Source organism: Agelaius tricolor, unplaced genomic scaffold, assembly GCF_023055355.1.
Source record: "Agelaius tricolor isolate 1412-34295 unplaced genomic scaffold, bAgeTri1.0.p SCAF_4, whole genome shotgun sequence".
NCBI lineage: Eukaryota > Metazoa > Chordata > Aves > Passeriformes > Icteridae > Agelaius > Agelaius tricolor.
In genome coordinates this window covers 17,821,296-17,840,296 of record NW_027269264.1, presented here as the reverse complement: position 1 = coordinate 17,840,296, position 19,001 = coordinate 17,821,296, and the positions used below count along the sequence as shown (strand labels likewise).

Genomic DNA, 19,001 nt, shown 5'->3' with positions numbered 1-19,001 from the left:
TCCCTACCGATTTTTCCTAGGTGTATTGCTCTTTGTTGCTGTATTGTTCCAAGAAGTAAATGGGTACAATTCATGAAAGAATTGTCAAGTGTTAGATGTAAATGCATTTTTCTGTGTAACAGTTTTACCATACCTCAAGATTTGTCACCTTTATGTTCCATTATTCAGTAAGGCGTTAGCTTAAGCTACATTTTTTCCCTTGTCTAGATCACTAGTTAGGGGCATTCTTCAGGTTTTAACCCCTGTATGAAAATTGACAAGTTTCCAAAACTGAAGTAAAAGTGGGAAGACAGTGCTGACTCACAGATTAGACCGACCTCATCTCTCACAGATTAGCAGTGACATTTCTTAAGGAAGTGATCTGATCTCACTTGCCTCTTTTGTAAGCAACACTGAAGTAGTGAATTCTTATAGATAAGTGTTTCTGGCCCAGAAATGTTATTCTGAAATAAATTAACCTGTAATGCTTAGATTTTTTTCACACAGTAAAAATTTTCTGTTATTAAATCCTGAAAAATGTATTTAAAAATTGTCCTCAGTTACCTCCCTTATCTAGAGGAATGTGATGACTAAGTGCTTTAGGAATTTGATGATCTTAGGTGGAAAGAATTGCCAGAAACTTAAAGAGATCTGTGAATCATCAGATCTATGAACTATTGACCTGCTCAACAAATTGCTGGTATGAGCAGTCATTTCAGTGAAATCAGTGCTTTTAAAAGCTTTTGTGTTGCATTTTTTTCACCAGTCTTTTTTAAACTTGTGTGAGGCAAAGTTATTCTGCTATGTGAGTGGGAGCATATTATTTCTAACCAAATAGATTGGTTAGATACTTAGATGGTACTTTAACCCAGTAAAGATAATACAGTTTCTCTAAGTTAGTAGTCATACCTCCCTGTGTTAAGCTCAATGGTTTTTAAGAAGCTTTCCTTTGTCTTTGTAATTGACATAGTGACCTGGAAATATACTGTGATTAGGAGATAAAAGAAGGAGCCCTTGTATTTGTTTAGCCATATATGTCCTGTGTTGCTGAATATTTTCAGAATAATAAAATATGAAGGAATATCCTGTTGCATATGAAAACAAACATTAGGTGGGACTTGGTTAAGATGGAATATTTTTGTTTCAAAATCAAGCTACTTATAAACTTCATCTGTTTTGTTTTTCAGAGAACTATAATTGAAAAAGCATCTTCTGCATTTGAAGAAGGACAAGTTGTTGATTGAATGGTGGATTAATAAGTGGTTGTCTCATCCTAAGACTAAAAAGAAGATATCCTGGAAGTTGGAAAGAACTGGATTTTCACCCTAGTCCAGCAGCTTTGCTGCTCACTTAAACACAGATGAATGAAGACCCCATTTGGAAAATCACCAGGTCAGCGGTCCAGAGCTGATGCAGGTGAGGTGTTCTTTCTGAATGGTTTTCTTTGCTTTTAATGGATGAAAAGCATTATTACTTTACTGACTTCTTAAATATGTGAATGATTTTCTGCACATGTTAATAATTTTAGATGTCAGCATTCCTGTTTTAAAAGAAAATTTGCTTTTATTCTAGAAGATCGTGGCTTGAAAAGACAAACTAAAAAATTAAGTAGTAAATTTAAATGTAAATGTAGCAGTACAGGTCTGACTGTCCTATTTTGTGTTGTGTCAAAAGTTATTTATGAGTGACCTGTGTGGGGAAAGCAACATAATTTTTTATCACCAACCATTGTGAATTGTAGCTTTTATGAAACTCTCAAGAAACCAACTGACAAGTGCAATTGGGAAAGCTCAGATAACTTCTAAAATACCTATGCAATAGATGATTTAGGTGCTGCCAAGTACACATTTGATTCATTGAAAAGTGGAACTGATACTGGAGGATTTCTCAGTAACCCTTTGGAGACTTTCAAACTTGTATTTTACCTGAGACTGTGTTAAAATTTGCTGTCACTTATTTGAAACATGTACTGATTCCAAAAGTAATGCAGTTATCTTTCAAGTAAGAGCTAGGGTTTCAAAGGAGAGATCCCTTGCAAAGTCTTAAATGCTTGGTTCAGTAACCAAATGGAGACAGTGATGACTGGAGCTCCTCAGGTGTCAGTATTGGGAGCAGCATTGTTTAACGTCTTATTCAGTGGTAGGGATGGTGGGATTGGGTGCACTCTCAGCAGGTTTGCTGATGACACCAAGCTGTGTGTTGCAGTCAGCATGCTGGAAGGAAGGAATGCTATCCAGAAGAACCTGGACAGGATTGAGAGGTGGGCCCTGCATGCCTTGGGACGTTCAACAAAGCCAGGTGCCAGAGGCTGCATTTGTGCTGGGGCAATTCCAAGCACAAGTATATCGTGGACAGAGAATGGACTGAAGACAGCCTTGACAAGAAGGATTTGGGGGTGTTGGCAAATACGAAGCTCAACATGACCCATCAGGGTCATGGTCACGCAGACACTCACAGCCCCAGTGGCCTCTCACATCCTGGGCTGCATCAAAAGCAGCATGACTAGCAGGTTGAGGGATGTGTTACTGCCTTTCTAGTCCACTCCAATGAGACACCACCTGCAGGAGTTCTGCATCCAGCTCTGGGGCTCCTAATATAAGAATGGTGTGGATCAGTTGGAATGAGTCCAGAAGGAGGGCCATGAAGATAATCTGAGGGCTGGAGCACCTGTCCCACAAGGACAGGTGGTTGTTCAGCCTGGAGAAGAAGGCCTCAAAGTGACGTAATTATGGCCCGCTGTTACCTGAAGGAGACTTCAAAAATTGCTGTAGAGGAGCTATTTACAAGCTCTTGTAATGACAGGACAAGAGAAAATGGCTTCAGACGGAAAGAGAGTAGGTCCAGAGGATGGCCATAAGTGACTAAATGGCTGGAGCTCCTCTCATGAGAAAAGGCTGAGAGTTGCAGTTGTTCAGCCGGGAAAAGTGGAGGCTCCAGGAAGTGAAACCTTTTAGTTTTTAAGTGGTACTTACAAGGAAGACAGAGAAAGGCTATTTACCAAAGCCTTCAGTGACAGTACATGGGGCAATTGTTTTAAACAGAGAGTACAGTTAGGTTTGAGTATACAGAAGAAATTTTTTACAATGAGTATGTGTGGTGAAACACAGGAACAGGTTACCCAAATGTGAGTGGCTCCTCGTTGGAAATATTTAAGGTTATGTTCAAAGGGATATTAAGCAACTTGATCTAGTGAAAAGTGCCTTCCCCCATCATAGGGCTGAACTAGGTAAACTTAAGAGAATCTCTGAGATTACCTAGAACAGCTGTTAAAAAAGAAAAAAAGTTGTACTTTAAGAAGTAACTTTTTAATGAGATTTGTTGAGCTTTACAGCATTATGGATACAAATATCTTATTTACTGCCTTCCATTTTTAATGGTGGTTGCCGCTTTCCAAGAAACTTACAAACAGCACATAGGGTTCCAGAATAGCTACATCTTAAGTAGAAATTAGAATTTTAAGTCTTGCCTATAAAATTTCTGTTATCTGAGATTGAATAATACAGCAGTAATATAGTCTTTATCAGGAAGAAAAAAAAATAAAAAGATACAGTGAAAGAGTGGAAATAGTCTATGTATTTTATATTGGATATGTTAATAATGTAAAATAATAAAATTGTTGGATTTTAGGATCATATATGGGTAGGTAGCAAAAAACAGTCTGGAGGTTAGAGATAAACTGGTGGTAGTGTCACAGATTCATATAGGGCAAAACTTGATGCATTAACAAAGCATTTTTCAACTGGCTTTGATTTCATCCTGTTGTAGAGACTTATCAATCAGTGGAACTGCAGGTTGGTAGCATTGTTGATAAAGACAATTTTCAGCTGTCCTGTCTGTCTGCTTAAGAAGGAAATGGTTTTATAGATTGTTAACTAGGTGTAAAAGAAGAGGTATTTGTGATTTATAATATCTAGGCTTTTGAAATCTCTCTCTGGGAAACATAATTTGTATGTAGTTCCTTTTTGAGAAACAAGAGGTAGGATTGAAGGTGGGGCAAAGAAGGCGAGGTAGATGTTTAATTTTTACACAACAGTAGAGTACATGGCTGCAGACTCTTGGAGTTTGTCAAAGTATAGAGTTGCTTTCCATGATGTAGTTTCTGTGAATCAGACAGGTGCTCTTGGCAGTGTGCCTCCCTGTCTCTCTAATTAGTGTATTGCTGTCCCAAATATAAGAGAAATACAGCCTTTTAAAAAAAGTTAATGTACTGTATATTTGACTGTAAAGTAAGATGTGATTACTCTGTGTTAACTCAATTGACACTTCTAAATCTAATGATCACCTGTATAGTGCTGTATAAGTGAAAGGCATGGTCCTCTGGAGTCTTTCTTAGCAGTGTTGTCCCAGAGATACAGAATCCTAACTGCATTGTGATGCATACATATCCTGCGTGCATACAAATCCTGAACTGCATTGTAATGGGTTAATTTCTCAAGTTTGTTCATCAAGTCTATTTAAAAAAAAAAAAAAAGGAAAGCTGATGAAAAACCACAAGATAAATGTAACGGGCTAATATGTTGCAAAATGTCATAAGGCTTAAACTGCAATATGTCACAAGCTAATATGTTGAAAAGTTGAATATGCAATATGTAACTACATGCAGCCACACACCTATATATGGTGTGTACGGGTCATCAAAACTCTGAGAGAGAGGACAGGAGCCTTCCTCCAAACAACCACTGTCCCAGTCTCTCTGCAAGCCTCTCAAGTCCCTGGGCCTTACCCGGGTCGGCAGAGAGTGGGGGGGGTAGCCCCACCACGGCCGACTGCAGGGAGACACTCTCTGTGCCCCGAGGGTGCTGAGGGCACTCAGGCTGGTTGCCTTTGTTGCAGCAGAGACGACTGAGACGTCGGTGGAAGAGGAAAGGGGCCGACTCCCAGCAGGGGATATTCCAAGGTTTTATTAAGGAGTCCCGAGGGAGCTCCTATACCTCAGGGGGTTCCTCCTGCCGAGAGCGCTGGGGGATGTTCGAAGCTTACATTTAAAGGGGGGAGGAAACTAACATAGATAAAATCCTACTGACCAATAGGTATCTCTGGGGGATGGGTGCTGGGGGGACAGACATACAAAGCAGCGTATGGGGCAGGACTTGGGGGGTTGACCCTTGGCCCCTGGCTAATCACTCGACAACTTGGACCGAAACTTCTAGGTAGGGGGCTGGGATGTCGAGGTGACTGGCAGAGAGCCAGGGTGGGGGTTTTGGAGATCTTATCCCAGGAAAGGGATAGCACAAGTACAGGGAAAAGGAGGGGGGGGGGGTACAGTCTGAGATAAGCCATTTGGGAAAAACATGGGAATACAAAACCAACTACTTCAAGGTATTATAAAATATAAGAACGCACTACAACATCTCCCTCTTTTCGTTTAAATAAAAAAGGAAGAGGCACCTAAACATTAAATTTCAGCTCGGAGTGCTATCAATCATCAGCAAACCAAGGCTGTTTTGTAAATTCTGCCGAGGTTTCTGTCCCTTCCTCAGAAGAGGTGGGAACAGTCACCTGATTGACCTCTAAAGGGGAAATAGCTTTTGAGATCAGTTTGGTCACAATGCTCTTGATGATCCCAAAACTGATCAAAATAACAAGAAGAACAAGCAAAACTAAAAATACAGATTTCAAAATGGATTTGACCCAGCCCGAGAGTCCCCATCCCTGAAAGAGTCCATCCATCCAGTCCGCTGTCTCTTGCTTGATGTCTTGGACCATTTGTTGCATCTTCCCGATGATTTTGTGGACATTTTCAGCTTTGGATGACAGATTCAGGCAACAGAGACCTTCAAACTCCTCACAACGATGATTATGTAGCAGGAGGAGAAAATCAATTGCAGCCCGATTTTGTAGGGTGGCTTGCCTTGTTGTTTCATCGTCTGCCAGGAGGTCTGAAAGTGCAGCTGATGTAATATTGGCCTGTTTAGCAACCCAACACTCTAGATGTGATAATTCGCCTAGAGCTTTAGCTGCAGACACCCATGGCAAAAACACGGTGATCGCAACTCCTTTTGGTTTGGACCAATGTACAATTTCGGAATCGCAATTTGGGTCCAGATTCCTTAAATCTCTCTTTTTGCGGGCCGAATTGCGGGTGTTGGTTTTGGTTCGCCAATCCATGATTTGGGTTTTGTTGGGTGTAAACAGGCTCAGCTTTCCAATGGTGCATGGACCTCCGATTAGACGAGAGGGGATGCCTGCCCATGCCCTGTCCCCGCAAATGAGGAAAAACCCCTTAGGAAGGGCACGGGGCTTATTATCAGGGGTAGAAGGTATTCCTACTTGGGAAATTTTCTTACACCAAATTTTTGCTGTATAATTCACTTTAAACTGTTTGACTTCATGGTACAAATCTACTTGATCTTTTGGTGTAAACGTAAACTGAACACAATAGAATGCCTTGGCAGAACCAAGGAGTTCAAATTCTTGGGGTTCTTTTTCTGCTACTGCTTGTCTATCAATTAATTTTGACCAAGGGGATAACGGATTATATACTGGGGGAAGGGGAGCAGCTAATGTTGGCGGAAATTCATCATATTTAGATGGGATCCCCACAAGGCAAGTGGACATCGGGTCAGACACAGAAGAGGTTGACAGGCAAATGTGGTCTTGGTTGAGGACTCTGGCGAGGGTGGTCCACACATTTGCCTGAGGTTGTGGAACGATCCACATCTGACCTGGATGGACGGCTGTCAACAGAAGCAACGGAAGGATGGGGCTCATTCTGATGACACCAGGGCTGAGTTCAGATCAAAGGAAAACACTAAAACTGAAAATAAAAAATGTTAGGGATGAGGTCCAGGTAACAACAATTTAACTTTAAAGAGTCTGACGGCGCTTCCTCCTCCAGCAGGCACTGGCTACCTGTGTTGCAGCTTTGTCCTTTGACACCTTAGGAATGTACGGTCTCACCCACCTGGAGGGGATCCATCTCAAGCCTGAGGGAGTGGATACGCACGCATACCCCCTACCCCAGACTACGAGCTCATGGGGCCCCTCTATTTTCCAAGTTTCAGGGTCCTTTATGAGGACTGGCGGACGGACTTTTAATTTGTGCTGACTGTTCTCGTTAAAATGTCTTACAATAGGTGGGTTAAGGTTTTCAAAGGTACAGTTCAAAAAGTTCAGTGTGAACAGCGCTTTGGACAGCTGGATTTGAGGGGTCTCTGTTTTCATCACTTCACGTTGTCGGTGAAGAACCTTTTTTAGGTTCTGATGGGCTCTCTCCACCACAGCTTGGCCTGTCGGGGAATAGGGGATGCCTGTTTTGTGTTCTATTCCCCATTGCTGCAGGAAGCTCTGAAGGTCTTTGGACTTGTACGCTGGGCCATTGTCTGTTTTGATGACCTTAGGGATTCCTAATGTGGAAAAGGCTTGCATGAAATGCTTCTTTACCTCACTGGCTTTCTCCCCTGTGTGGGCAGAAGCATAGATGGCACCAGAAAAGGTATCCACGGAGACGTGGACATATTTAAATCTGCCAAATGATGGGATGTGGGTTACATCTGTCTGCCACACTTCGCAGCTCTGCAAGCCCCTAGGGTTTGCACCTGCACTTAAGGTAGGTAGTGACTGATTTTGACAAGAAGGGCAGGTGGCTACGATGGCTTGGGCTTGTTTGTGCTTCAGATGGAATTGTCGGACCAAGGCAGGTGCATTCTGATGAAAAAATTGATGACTGATCTTTGCTTGTTGGAATACCTCTGGGAGCGGGGCCATCTTGGCTGTAGCCGCAAGGGCATCAGCTTTCCGGTTACCTTCTGCAATGAACCCCGGCAGGTCTGTGTGTGACCTAACATGCATTACATAAAATGGGTGTTCTCGGCCAGAAATAATTCTTACTAACTTAGAAAGTAATTCATATAAAGGAATGTTGGAAACTTCTTGCAACACAGCATTCTCTGCCCTAGACACTACACCTGCAACATAAGCTGAATCAGTAACCACATTTAAAGGCTCGGGAAACTTCTCAAAAGCTCTGACTACAGCGGCCAACTCAGCAATTTGGGGTGATCCTTCCACCTTGGCAATATCTGCCTCCCACTGTTGAGTTTGGGGATCTTTCCAAGTTACCACTGACTTGTGAGACGCACCAGACGCATCAGTAAAAACTGTCAGTGCTTTTAGAGGTGTCCTGCTCTGAATACTTGTCAGTGATAGTGAAAACTGAACATCTGAGTTGAAAATTTTGTGGGCCGGTCTGTGAATTGAAATTTGGCCTGTGTAGCTATCTAGGGCTAATTGCAAGGCTTCATTCTCTTGATAAAATTGCTCTAGCATTGCTTGAGACAAATGGCCTGATTTCAGGTTTAAGGAAATGTAAATGCAGTCAAAGTCACACCCTGCCAATTCTCTGATCCGTATCCTTGCTTTCCGGATCAATTCTGCCATCAGCTCTTGTGGCATTGTCATCCTTTTTGACCTGTTGTGACTGAGAAAAACCCACTCTATAATTAAGAGGGGATCTTTCTTGACCTGGTCCTTTTTCTTTGCCTGGACAGTTTCCCACTGAAAAATCATACCATGGAGATGTGGCAGTTTGCCTAAGATGATAAATTTGAAGGGGAGACCCTGCTGGCACCTGTGGGCCTGCCTAGTAGACATGATTTCCTGAACTTTCTCCAGTGCGGTTTTCGCTTCCTGGGTGAGGGTCCTAGGAGCACTAAGGTCATCTCCCCCTTTTAACAAATTGAAAAGGGGGGCTAGGTCTTCGGTGGAAATGCCTAGCCAAGGTCTCACCCAATTTAAGGATCCACAAAGTTGATGGAGATCCGCTAAGGTTTTGATATCATGTTTGATAGTCAATTTTTGCGGCACAATGGTCCGCTTTCCAATTTCAAGGCCCAGGTACTTCCAAGGTGGCATCTTTTGAATCTTTTCTTCTTGGAGCTCGAACCCTGCAGCAACCAATGCATTGATTGTCAGGTCAAGTGTGTGAGTAAGCATGTCATCACTTGGGGCACACACCAGGATGTCATCCATGTAGTGCAGGATGATGGAATCTCCTGCAGCTTCACGGACTGGAGACAACAAGGAAGAGACATACCTCTGGCAAATCACAGGACTGACTTTCAGTCCCTGAGGGAGGACGGTCCAATGGTATCTCTTCATTGGGGCCTCCAGGTTAATGGTGGGAACCGAAAAGGCAAAACGCGGAGCATCGTCAGGATGTAGGGGAATGTGAAAAAAACAATCTTTGATGTCAATTACAGCTAAAGACCAATTTTGTGGAAGCATGCTTGGGGAGGGCATCCCTGGTTGTAGGGACCCCATGTCCTCAATAACGTTGTTGATTTGACGGAGGTCATGGAGTAGTCTCCACTTGTCTTTGTTTGGTTTTTTAATGACAAAGACAGGCGAATTCCACGGCGACGTGGTCTCCACAATGTGACCTTTTTCTAACTGCTCTTGTACAAGTTCTTCAAGCGCCTTTAATTTGGTTTTATTGAGCGGCCACTGAACTACCCTTATTGGAGTATCAGTTTTCCAAATCAATTTTTGGGCATGGCGCACCTCAGCGACCGCTCCCCGAAAAACCTGCGGGTTTTCTGGGATGTCAATTGTGGTTCCCCATTGAACCATTAAATATCTCTGCCCCAGAGGGGCTCTGTGTAGTCTAAAACAAACGGGCGAATAGAAGCTATTTTGCCATTGGGTCCCTCAATTTGAACAACGTTTTTTGACTGTCTTGCCAATTGAATTCCCCCTACACCTTGCACGTGTCCTGCTACGTTTTGCAATTCCCAGTGTGATGGCCACTCTTTAGATGGAATAATCGTGACATCTGCTCCAGTATCTAGAAGTCCTTGTATGGACTTGTACTCACCACCACGGTGTAACCCACATGATAGCTTGGGTTTTTCTCTTCCCAATACCTGAGTCCAGCAGACATTGGGAAGGAGTTTACCTCTGAGGGTATTTGCTTGCTCCTGGTCCCATGGAGGCTCAGGTACTGGGATGGCTTGGGCTATGATTTGGCCTTTGGGCAAGTACACGGGTGGATGAGTACAGTGAAGCCATATGACAAATTGTTTCGGGTCTGATGATATGAGACCCGGAGGAATAATAATTTCTTGGGGTGTGTGTTTTGTGTCCCCAAGGACGACATACTTACTGTGACGCTTCTGGCAAAGCTGTGTCCAAGTACCTGGTTGTTCAGGGTTAACAGATATGAAATGCCAGTTAGTGTCTCTGAGATGGAGAGGTTCTGTCAACGCCAGCCTGTAAGGATTATGTGAAGAGTCAGTGGTTAAGATTGGTCTGGGATTATTCCAATGAACTGAATGTTCTGTTTTGTTCAAAGCCAGTGCCTCGCTTGGCACCGGTACATCTTTTACACTAGATTTCTTTTCCCTCCCCCGTACTTGAATTGAGCCCACCCTATTTTTGTCATAGCGCTGGGGAAAGGAGCGCTCTTTACTCAGTTTTTTGAGAGGTGGTCCCTTGGGGAATTCTGGTTTTTAAGCATATTGTATTTAAAGTCTAAAAACTGCTTTTTCAGAGGGCAGTCCGGCATCCAATGCCCCAACTTCCCACAAAGATGGCAAGGTCTATTAGTGCTGGAGATTCTCTCTTGTGGCATCGTGACATGCTGGAGCTGGCTGGTAAATGGTGGCTCAGGGGTTTCCACTGCAGCAATCCTTCTCTGTGGTTTTGGTCTCTCGTCGGTGTCAGCGAGGGTGATGGTAACTTTCTTCTCACACACTTCAAGCATGGCCTGCAGCGTAGGCGTTGGGTCAAGAGGCAGGCTGAGGATAGCAGCTTTGCACTTCTCATTGGCATTTTCTTTAGCAATCTCGGTGAGGATTTCCATCCTGGCTCCTTCATTCTGAACTTGCAATTCAACAGCTTTTCTCAACCTTTCCACAAAACTCAAAAAGGACTCAGATGGAGATTGTGTTATTTTCAAATAATTTTCAATTGGAATACTAGGACGGAGCCCAAAGAAAGCTTTCTCAGCTGCTCTAGCACCTTCTCTGAAAGCCCTTGTGGGAATGCTTTCTGCCTGGGTCACGGCGTTTTCCCAACCCCCCTGTCCACAGAGATGATCGAGGGATAACATATTACCATAAACATCACGAGCAGTAGCTTCATCAGCCCACAGAGCTGGTAAAATTGCTCTCAATCCTTTTTGCCATGCAACTTCCCACAAGAGATATTCAGAAGAGGATAACAGGCAGGAAAAAAGGTGTTTTATATCAGCAGGGGTTAAAATGTGAGCAAATAATGTAGCTTTAAGGAGCCCTCTAAAATATTCACTTGATCTCCCAAAATCTTTTTGGGCTTTGGCTAGTTCTTTAACAGAATCAACAGAAAGGGGGCTATAATTTGGCTGGAATGCCCCGGTGGCATCTGGAATATATGAGACAGGGGCAGCAGAAAAGGACTGTCCTGTTTCCGGGTTCGGTCTCCCAGCGACAGCGTCTCTTATCACACTGCCCTGAGCGCCGGAGGGCGGGCCATGGGGGGGGCGGAGAGAGCCCGCGGCGGGCGGGCAGAGCTCTGAGGGGGCGGGGGCGGCCGGGGCCAGAGCGGGAGGGGCGGCCGGGGCCGGGGCAGGAGGAGCCGGAGGAGGGGCCGGGGGAGGAGACGGGGGAAGGGCGGGAGGGCGGGTTTCGGGGGCGGGGTGCTCCGAGCAGAATGGGTTGTTGGGAGAGCGAAAGGGATTATGGGAAGGCGAGGAAACCACCATTGCCACGTGGTGTCCGCCATTATGGTCCGGGGAAGTTACCGGGCGCGGCTCAGGGGTACCAAGGCGGGCACTGAGGTTGTGAGACACGGTATTATAACTTGTGGAAGCAGGGGGGAGGGTAAGATTTCGGGAATTCAGGGTAGAAGTGTCCGGGTTGGAGACAGGGGGCCTCGGGGGGGGAGCAGGGGTTTGTGCAGGGGCTGGGAGTGGGGGGAGGTGAGTGGGGGAGGGAGAACCGAACTCGGAGGGGGGTAGATCGGGTTTTTGGGAAACAGAGATATTGAAACTGTTGCCGGATGGCTGTTCTTGCATCTTTAAATTAAATTTTACAACATTTCTTATCTGCAGGGCTAAAAAAGCAAATTTTGACGGAGATATGTCTCCTGCTTTCCCTGCCTTCAATAATTCACTACCAATTTTGTCCCAAAAAGCTAAATCACTGAGATTTTCAGTGGACACGTCAGGGAAGTGAAGGAAAAGCCATCTGACGAACTGTTTAACATCTGTTTTTGAAAATCGGATTTTTTCACTCTTAAGAATGTTTAAAAGATGATAATAGACACCCTTGTGAGATACAGAAAGCCTAGCACCCATTTTGGCTCTGATTTTAAATTTGTATCTCAAATTTCAGCAACCCAGGTGGGGGGGGGAGGAGAAAAGCCTACAGCTGGCAGTCTGCCCACAATAGAGAGAAAAAAAAAACTTCAGCCCTCCGCGGCGGGGCTGAGAACAAAGGGCAGGGAAACACCCACTCCCAAAGAGGGGAAAAACAAGAGAAGGGTAAAACTTACCAATCCAACTGCAGGAGAGGGGAACGAAAAAGCCTGGGATGTTGATTTCCACCTAAAGCTGACTTCTTAGGGTACATAAGAAGCTCCCAGCTTCGTCCACAGGAGAGCAACTCACTAAAACGGAGTTTTTTCTTTCCTGAGGTAGCTTGCCGGCCGAAGGCTTATCGAACAGACTGAAAGTATGTCCGAGCCCCTTTCCGTGGGCTCCTGGAATGGTTCCAGAGCCCCACGGCTGGGCGCCAAGCTGTCCCAGTCTCTCTGCAAGCCTCTCGAGTCCCTGGGCCTTACCCGGGTCGGCAGAGAGTGGGGGGGGTAGCCCCACCACGGCCGACTGCAGGGAGACACTCTCTGTGCCCCGAGGGTGCTGAGGGCACTCAGGCTGGTTGCCTTTGTTGCAGCAGAGACGACCGAGACGTCGGTGGAAGAGGAAAGGGGCCGACTCCCAGCAGGGGATATTCCAAGGTTTTATTAAGGAGTCCCGAGGGAGCTCCTATACCTCAGGGGGTTCCTCCTGCCGAGAGCGCTGGGGGATGTTCGAAGCTTACATTTAAAGGGGGGAGGAAACTAACATAGATAAAATCCTACTGACCAATAGGTATCTCTGGGGGATGGGTGCTGGGGGGACAGACATACAAAGCAGCGTATGGGGCAGGACTTGGGGGGTTGACCCTTGGCCCCTGGCTAATCACTCGACAACTTGGACCGAAACTTCTAGGTAGGGGGCTGGGATGTCGAGGTGACTGGCAGAGAGCCAGGGTGGGGGTTTTGGAGATCTTATCCCAGGAAAGGGATAGCACAAGTACAGGGAAAAGGAGGGGGGGGGGGGGTACAGTCTGAGATAAGCCATTTGGGAAAAACATGGGAATACAAAACCAACTACTTCAAGGTATTATAAAATATAAGAACGCACTACAACAAACCACCAAAAGGCAGAAAAAGACCCCTAGCAACTACTGGCGCAGACGCAGGAAACACCGGAAACTACGCCACCACGATAGATAAAAGAGAGGCCTGAACCACCGGGTGTGTGTGAGCCCTTGGTGGAGCGGAGACTGCCCGGCTGCACCCAGTGCTGTAATTTGCCTATTATCACTTGCTCTGTCAGTTAATAAATTACATTTCATTTGGACTCACTTGTTGGTGATTGCTTCCTCACCACAAATCATAACATGCATGATGGTCAGGAACAATTGTAAAGCCTTTACTAGATGTTTTGAAAACAAAAAAGTACTCTCTTAGTAAAGAAAACTTTTAACACATATATGGGCATATAATAATTGAATCATATATGAGCATTTGTAGCTTTTCCACTTGTAAATCAAGTGTAAATTGTTTCAGTATTGTCTTTATTAGCTAAGAAAAGAGAACATGGATGTGAATTGCTTAGAATTGCAGTGAAATCTTTTGTGCAGAGTTAGAATTTGGCTTACGTCTGTACTTCTGACCTACTTCAATTAAAAGACCTCCCTTCTTCAGACTCGTAAGTTGAGGTTGAGCAATACCAGGTGTGAATCAGCACACTGAAGTGTTTCTTAGGTCCCTGAAAGTAATTCTGAAATAGTCTCCAGATACAGAGTGGAATTACTGCTGTTCACACTGATGATTCTGGAATACAACTTCAAAACATCTAGGTTTTGCTGCCTGTTGTAAACATAGGAGATATTCAGAGAAGTAAAATATGGTTGCTGTTTTCTGGAGAGCCTGTCTGATTTTCATGGATTGCATGGAGGGTACCAACTCATGTCACAATAGCAAAACATTGCCAGTAACTTTCTCCTATCCTTCTTCTTATTCTCCTATAGCCCCAGCTGAAATGACGTGTATATTTCCCTTGAAGCCAACATCCTGAACAGTTATTTTTTTAGTCTTGTCATACCCTATTTCTTTATCTTTGTCTGGAGTAAAGTTCAGAAACATGATTTCTAGTTTTGCTGTTGAATTTTAAGGGTTTAATGGAAGGGGTTGAATTAATGAGCCTCAGAAAACACAAGTATGACAAAACACCATATGACAGTTGAATTTTTAATTCTGTTGCTTTTCTCTGGAAGCTGGAGTTTGTGGTCAATTTCTGTTACAAAAAATATGTTTCCGTGCTCTTAGTCATAAAAAAATAAAATAGTTTTATATGAAAGGAACCTTTTAAAGGTCATTTTTTTTTTAAATAGAATATCCCCAGTCATTACTATGCCCCAAATTTGAAATCATGCTTCAGAAGACAGAAAATTTATTCATAATCCTTTTAAAGTCACAATTAATTTGCTAGAACTTAATAAAGTGCTTCACTGTGCTCTCTGAACCAATGAATGGACACAAGGCTACTGAAGTTGCAGTGAAGACTTGGACACTTCCAGGGATGGGGCAACCACCAACTCTGGGCAACCTGTGCTAGTATTTCACCACATTCAATGTACAAAAACTTCTTATAGCTAATCTTCTCCATTTTAAAATCATTACCTTGTGTCCTGTTGCAACAGGCCCTTCTAAAAAAGTCTGTCCATATATTTCTTACAGGCCCCCTTCACGTACTAGAAGGCTGCAATAAGGTCACTTCAGAGCCTTCTCTTCTCCAGGCCAAACAATCCCAACTCTCAGGTTTGTTCATACAGCAGGTGCTCCAGCCCTCCAGTGATATTTGTGGCCTTCTGTGACCTGATTCCAGCAGGCTTGTTCAGTGCTAGGACCCCTGGATCCAGGGTTCCAGTTGGGGTCTTACCAGAACAGAGGGGCTGAGTCCCCTCCCTCCCCTGCTGCCCACACTGCTTTGGATGCAGCCCAGGACATGTTTGGCTCTCTGGTCTGGGAGTGCCCATGGCTGGGTCATGTTGTCCACCTGCTCCATTCTTGTGGACCAAGACAAATTCAGGAGGCAGATAGTTCTGATTTTGACCTTCTGACTAGAATATGTTAAACCTAAGATTCTGCGCTGTCCTCTCCCCATGTCCAGAGCTGCTGTAGAGGACAGAGAAACTCTTGTTGCAATTTCTACAATTGTGTAGCTGTTATGGTTTAACATAGTTTAGGTTTTAGTTAAGAAAAAAATCCATGAGCTATGGAAGTGATTCCCTGTAAGGACCTTGGCAGCTTCCTTTGGACCTGACAAAACCAATCAGTTGGCTAGTTTGAATATTGACAACCTGTTAAACCACTTAAAAGAGCTGAAAATGCCTCTGTGGAAAACGTATTTAAAAATGAACAAATCCTGGGAAAAGCTCTCTTGCTTCTAGCCTTCCATCAGGTTACTGGATGCTAGCCAGGCAAGGCCTCACTCTGCTGTGTGGTGTGGCCAGGCCAGTCCAGCCCTGCTCTGCCACACAGCCCGGCCAGCCTGGCCTGCAGCACAGCTTGGCTGAGATTCTGCTGCCACCGAGTTCCAACCATGGCCAGTGGAGCATGCCAGCTCCATTCAGCTTTGGAAGGAGCCAAGCCAGCCATGAGCCACTGAGCCACTCTACTGGTGCAGCAGAAAAATCATGTGGCTAAAAGCAGAGATGGCTCTGCAGCCCCACACAGAAATCAGCCCCTGCAACTGGAATTTAATGCAGCAGGGGCCAGAAAACAGCCATGCAACCAGAGTGGCCACTGCTCAGCAAAGATCATATGGCTATCCACAGCCCGGGCAAGATATTAACATTTTTAGTGTACAGATGAAACTTGCAGTCATCAATCCTCTCTCAAGTGAGAGAGAAGGAAAGGGTGAAGACACATAGAGAAAACAACATAGAGACACCAAGGTCAGTAAAGGAGGAGATGGAAGTAGAATGAGGAGATGCCTTAGTCTTGGGCTGAAATTCTCTTGTATGGCTATGGTGAAGATATAATTGATACATCAGACTTTTTTCCCCCCCTGTAACTCATGGAATGCGCTGGCGGGATGTAGTGTTCTAGCCACATTAAGCAGAGGCACCAGTGTTGAAGCAAGCAGGTGTTGAAGTAGCTTGAACAGAGAGAGATGAGACAGATGAGAAACCTTTCCCCAGAGATGGAAGAAGAAAACCTCTGTTTCCAGAGATAAAAGAAGAGAACTTTTGTTTCTATACTAGAACAACTCGTCCTTAAAATTGTACCCCAATAAGCTGAAATTACTCACCTGTGGTGATAGTTATGGAAAAAACTACCAAAACGTGGGAGGGACTTAATGATTGCAGATTTCCGGCTGCTATTTGTGAAAATTAAAGCCATGAGGGGACTGTTTCTTATGGAAAAGTCTCCATGGCATGGCAAGAGGGACTCCTCTCCCTGAGAGAACTGAAGAAAGACTATTTTAGAGGTGGTAAACTGACTGAAAGTCCCAGGCTTTGTCTCTTTACTCTGTCTCTTTACTTTCCCAGTGGAAAAGAAAAGAGGGTGTGGTGAGAAGTGAACTGTTCTAAAGGTTTATTCTGATTTCTTTCTATTTTTCTTTTAATTGTGTTAATAAAGTTTTCTTTATACCTTTTGAAGTTTGAGCCTGCTTTGCTCTCCTTCTAATCCTTATCTCACAGCAGAAAATGAGTAAGTAATTCTAGTGGGTGGACTGGCATTTGGCCAGCATTAGACCCACTATGGTAGCCAAGCAATTCAATAGTATAACCCGATATATCCTTAAAAGGAGTTTACATCTCTATGAGACCTATCTGAATTCAGACTGTGCAAATTAAGAGGGCAAATTGTGGCAAATTGGCGTCTGGTTAGTACAAGAGTGTGTTTAACCTAGGATCTTCAAATACTTGGTATTGATATATTTATTAAACATCCAAATGCCATCACTTCATGTATTAAACTGGGAGCTCTCTTAAGAGACTGACTTAAGATGATGAGTAGTACTTAGTTGTCTATGTTGCCTTTGGTATAGAGCTCATCACATCAGTGAACAAGTTGAATCTTAAAAAAATTTGAAGATCCCAAAGTGAAAACTTAGGAAACAGCAAAATCCCGTTCCCGGAGGTCGGCATAACTTCTCTTCTGTACTTACTGCAAATGTTGGAGTAAATCTTCCTTCTGTGTCAATCTAGTGTTTTTCAGTTCTTGACTTGAAAGATAAATCCTTCATACCTCCCTTCTTACAGGTTACAGAGTCCTTGAGAGGTGGACAGAAAGCAAATTCGTGTGCTGCACCATTCTGTTGTTTTGCTGTGTTTTTACTTGAGCTACTTTAGCCAAAATCTTACTTTTCTCTCATTAGCTGGAAATGTAAAATGTTAAGTACATATGTTCATCTTCTGTTGATGAAGTTTCTCTATCTTGTAAGAACAGTTCTTGGATTTGAAGAAATTACTTCTTTTAAAATAAAACATCACCATATTTTTAATATTTTTTTAAAATTTATATTTCATATCATAGAACACAGCCTCATGTACAGAGAGGTAACTGAAATTATGCTTAGAAAGTTTTTTTACAGGTTGTAATAAAGTCCTAAAGCCTTACAGGTTTCTAATCAAACTTTTTGTGATGCTTTTTTTGTCTTTCCAGCTAAGTTCTTACAAATACTCAATTTAATTATTTGGTTTTGTGACAGTCAAAAATTGCAAGAAGGATCTTTACTGCAGTAATTGACAGACAAGGCCTAATTTTTAAAAATTAAGAACATTTCAGATATCATTGCTGTTGGAAATGCAGATTCCTGACTACATGATGCAAGCTTGAATATACTAAACATAAGATTATTTTAATTATTAATTAATTATATTAATTCTGCCATTTCTGTAACTTTGTGTATGCCCTCTTAAATTTTGCATACAAAAATTAAAATAATAAAATACTTATGAAGACTTTAAAGATTATTGGTACTGTCACTGCTTGACTCCTGTGTGATTCTCTTCAATATATATGTAATTCTAGATATGCTTGGAACATGCACATAGTGTAAATTTAAAAGAATTGGTTTGTTTAAGCCTATAGATAAATTAAAGCACTTCTCTGCAAATGTTAATTCAAGCATTCCTAGTTAAAATTCTAGGCATGTTTGTACATAAACATGAGCCATTAGAGTTATACATGGTTCAGTCCAGCACTGTGACCAGACTGTTTTAGATATGGCAACCAAGAAGCAAAAAATCCAAAACAGCCCAAAACAAGCTGCTGTGAAGAAATTTTAACTCCATACTATTCAAAGGCAGTATAGTGAGGAAGACAGGGAGAATCAGGATCAAGGTCAGTTATCCTCTGGCCATGTAGTCACCATCAGCCATCAGTTTAACAAGGGCTGTTTTCAGTCAACCCCAGTAAATGATCCCTGTGCAGGTGGCCTTTGACTGTGATCTGAGGCTGCAGTTTTCATTCTAATCACTAATTTTGATTTTTCTTCCTGTGCACATTACCTTTAATGTACAGTGTTCTTTTGAACGTGTTTTTCTGTCATTTTGATCTTGCATATTTCCTCTGCTGAATTCTTCACGGCTGCTCATAAGCAGCTCTCTTCCAGCAGAAGCCTGATTTCTGCTTTCCTCATTTCATCTTATTAAAAGGTTTCCATTTTTCATATTCAACCCAAGTTATCACTGGGTTGAGTGCAGTGCTCTTCTCTCAGTAAAAATTCATTTATTTTTACTTTTTTATGTGCTCTGTTAGGCGCA

At 43.3% G+C, this 19,001-nt stretch overlaps 1 protein-coding gene and 1 long non-coding RNA gene across 5 annotated transcripts in view; one reads left to right on the top strand and one right to left on the bottom strand.

Moving 5' to 3' along the window:
• Positions 1-19,001, top strand: part of SPIN1 (spindlin 1) — a 70,582-nt gene that overhangs the window by 37,048 nt on the left and 14,533 nt on the right. For all 4 annotated transcript variants that reach the window (XM_071424782.1, XM_071424778.1, XM_071424779.1 and 1 more), the window contains one exon: positions 1,167-1,395. In XM_071424782.1, coding sequence (XP_071280883.1) covers positions 1,344-1,395 — 52 coding nt within the window. In that variant the 5' untranslated portion in view covers positions 1,167-1,343. The remainder of the gene's footprint in view (positions 1-1,166; positions 1,396-19,001) is intronic.
• On the bottom strand, positions 6,243-10,407 carry LOC139588935 (uncharacterized). The gene is made up of 2 exons (XR_011678867.1): positions 10,082-10,407; positions 6,243-6,736 (listed from the first exon to the last, which is right to left on the bottom strand). It is a non-coding gene; the product is annotated as an uncharacterized lncRNA (long non-coding RNA).